The 3,354-nt window shown below is 38.6% G+C and overlaps 1 protein-coding gene across 2 annotated transcripts; it reads left to right on the top strand.

Annotated features, from left to right (window-relative positions):
• The first annotated feature begins 12 nt into the window (after positions 1-12).
• Positions 13-3,354, top strand: LOC110096288. Of its 2 annotated transcripts, none has more exons than XM_028692901.1 (2): positions 13-1,053; positions 3,217-3,354. In XM_028692901.1, exon 1 carries the CDS (start codon positions 125-127, stop codon positions 1,040-1,042), a length of 918 nt encoding a protein of 305 aa, XP_028548734.1. In that variant the 5' UTR covers positions 13-124; the 3' UTR covers positions 1,043-1,053; positions 3,217-3,354. The 2 variants fall into 2 exon arrangements, with proteins under 2 accessions (XP_028548734.1, XP_020677818.1); XM_020822159.2 differs by lacking the exon at positions 3,217-3,354 and adding an exon at positions 2,462-2,849.

Genomic DNA, 3,354 nt, shown 5'->3' with positions numbered 1-3,354 from the left:
AGAGACTTCGCCTCTTCCGCTTTCCCTTCCACCGCACCTTCCTCTCTTCCCCCTTCTTTAACCTACACGATCTCCGTCCTTCCTCGTTCCTCCAACCCCAAATTCCCACCACCTCTTACTAAAAATGTCGCCGGATGTCAGCGGCACCAACGGCGGCGACTTCCTCCTCTCCCCAACGGCGCCTCCGTCCACCTTCAACTTCCTCGAGCTAACCCTAATATCCGCCCAAGACCTCTTCCCCTCTTCCCGCTCCCTCCACACCTACGCCGTGACTTGGCTCCACCCCTCCCACCGCCTCCGCACCCGTCTCGACTCCATCGGCCACACTTCCCCCACCTGGAACGACAAATTCCTCTTCCGCATCGACGATTCCACTCTCTGTTCCGACACATCCGCCATCCAAATCAACATCTACGCTGCCCGCCCTCGTTTCCTTCCCGGCCCCGATACTCTCCTCGGCACCACCCGCGCCATTCTCAGTACCCTTCACCTCTCCCCTTCCACCCGATTCTTCGCCCTCCAAGTCCGCCGCCCAACTTCCCTCCGTCCGCAGGGTATCCTCAACATCGGCATCGGCATCGCCGATCCCTACGTTTGTAGCCTCCCGCTCTACGCCAATCTCCGCACCTCCGCTTTCGCCTACCACGATCTAATGGCAGCCGCCATGTCCGCCAAGCCGAGGAAGAAGGATGGGTTAAAGGGATTCGTCGCCGCTCAGCCACGGCTTCCGCAACCTCAGCCTGAGCCTGCGGCTCTGGATAGAAACGGGTCGGTGGGCGGGTCGGGGGAGAAGGAGCGAGTTGTTTTGGAAAAGAAGCTGAAGAAGTGGAGATCGGAGATTTGGGCCGTGGAGGATCAGATGGGATGGGAGAAAGGGGGGCAATCGCCGGCGGCAACTGATGATGAAGGGGGGTCCAGAAGGGCAAAGCCGAGGAGGCCTAGGGCGATGTCTTGCTTTAATCTTGCTGCGCAATATGCGGGTGAGAATGAAGAAGATGATAACAGTAGCACGAGTAGCTGGAGCAGCAGTAGCCAGCGGTGATTGAATGACTTGTAAGGCCTGCAATTCTTCGTTTCTTTCCTTTCTCGTGTGGTGTATGTCATATACTTATTCTATTTCTGCCTCTTTTTCAACCATTTTTTTTTCATAAAAATAAATATGGGAGATTTACTTGCATATTATAATTTTTGTCAGAATTATTATCATTTTAAATTTATCTAAATTATTAAAAAAATTATATAGAAATTTATAAAAACTTTATAATATGTATGTAAATCCCCTGATAAATCCTATATTTTTTGTTATGATAATATTTTTGAATGTACAAAGCGTGGAGGAAATTATTATGAAGAACTTTTCATGGAGAAAATGCATTGAAATTAGTTCATTAAACATTGTGTTGTGGAATTAGATGAACTTTTATGTAAATTGATTTATTTCTTTTATTTAATTAGCAATAAATCAATTTTCAAGAGCTTTTTTAACCTTAGGAGTTTTCTTATAAAGTCTTGTCTTTCATGCAAATCAGCTATTGTTTGAATTTGGTTCTTTTATGGCTTTCTCATACAAATAGCCATTGAGTTTTGCGCATAGGACAATTATCATTTAGTGAAGAGAAATTATTGGAAAACAATTCATAATGATTTATGGATTAGTTATATGAGATTATTTTTCATTTAAAAGCAAAGACAAATAAAAAAACTTAAACCTAAAACAAAAAACTTATTGTTGAGATAGCTGTGGGTGGCTTTGAAGGGAAAAATTATTCTGTGCAGACTCCGTATGGCATCCGGAGACCAATCAGAACACGTCACGTCATTTTTTTTGCTCGGTATTGTTATGTACCGGATGAGGTGGTGTGTTCTTATTGGTCTTTGAATCATCCGGTATCTGCACAAAATAATTTCTCCTATGATCCAAAGAAGATAGCCATGCATTAATATGACAACTATTTTTGTTGGAGTTAATGATGAGGTAGAGATAATTTTTTATTTGAGCTTATAAATAAATAAAAATTTATGTTGGAGAGAATTAATGAAAAAAAGTCATAATATTTTGGTGGAATTTTCATCAAATTAGTTTAAAATTTTGACTCATGATATTTAAATAATTTGTATAACAAAACAATGGAGTTTTGATTTTTGTACGTAAATTTAAAAATAATAAAAACATTTGCTTTAAAATATATAATAAAATAATAAAATATTTATAGATAAAAAAATTGATACTTGTAAAAATTTTTAGATTAGAATATCTGTGTTCCAAATCTAAGAAGCTTGTTCGAGTAGGTAAGTAGCAGGCTTGGTTCTCGTTTAGCTTTGGGTCGCTTTAGCCTACTGGACCAGTCCATTCTCTCACATCTATTGACTATATTTCTCTTATTTTTTCCCCGTTTTTCATTTTATGTACCTAGTCAATAAAGCTTATTCAATTTAAGTACCAGTACACGCTGCTTGTCAGGGTGGTGAAGAGCCTGCTGTGCAAAGCCTAGGTCCCTCGTTCGAATCCCTTGGCAAGCAGTGAAAGCCTTAAGTGTTGGCTCGTATAAATTGGTATGGGTTGCATGCTAGGTCGACCGGGATTTTCACTGGCCTAAAGACAGTGTTTTCTTGTCACAAAAAAAAGTACCAGTACGAGCAATCACATGATTGTGATACCATCGACTAGATTGGTTCAAATATTCTTTAATATGACTAGTTTTTTAACACAATGGCACTCTAGGAAGGAAAATACATGACATTATTAGGAGAAATTATTATGTGTGGCAGATGTCATAAATGTATGCATAAAGTTGATTGTTATTTATTTTATTGTTTAAAATATTTAAAAGTTATTTTGATTGTATGAGACAATGACCTGAAATATTTAATGTAAGAAGTCACACTATGTCTTAATCATGTTGAATAATTGAAAATTTTGATAGTTCAGAACATCATGTCACACATCATATGTTGTCTTTTTTATTAATCCTTCAGCAGATTTCAATACATCTAAAACACCTCACATATTTATTTTGAACATTTTAGGGGTTGTTTCCTTGGATGAAAAAGAAACGAATTGAAATAATAATAATAATAATAATAAAATTAAATATTTGGATGAGCGTAAAATAAATATCGGTAATTTTTTGAAGTAAACTAATAGCAATGTATAATTAACCTTATAATGATGATGATCAGTGACCAACAGATAACAATAAGTTATATTTGTGGCAGCTAGTAACAACAACAAAGGCTGGTTCCGATGACATCGAGCATAGGAGGTTGTCATCGAGGAGGCTACTGCAACATCTAGTGAAGAAAATGATAAATAATTTATAGTGATTTTTTTTTGTCTAGAATAAGAACATTACA

This window comes from Dendrobium catenatum, unplaced genomic scaffold (genome assembly GCF_001605985.2).
Source record: "Dendrobium catenatum unplaced genomic scaffold, ASM160598v2 fragScaff_scaffold_186, whole genome shotgun sequence".
Taxonomy (NCBI): domain Eukaryota; kingdom Viridiplantae; phylum Streptophyta; class Magnoliopsida; order Asparagales; family Orchidaceae; genus Dendrobium; species Dendrobium catenatum.
Note: the sequence above shows the minus strand (reverse complement) of the source record. Positions and strands in the feature narration are given on the sequence as shown.

Excerpts from the sequence above, each read along its gene's own strand:
- LOC110096288 (XM_028692901.1), top strand. The coding sequence starts at position 125 with ATGTCGCCGGATGTCAGCGGCACCAACGGCGGCGACTTCCTCCTCTCC.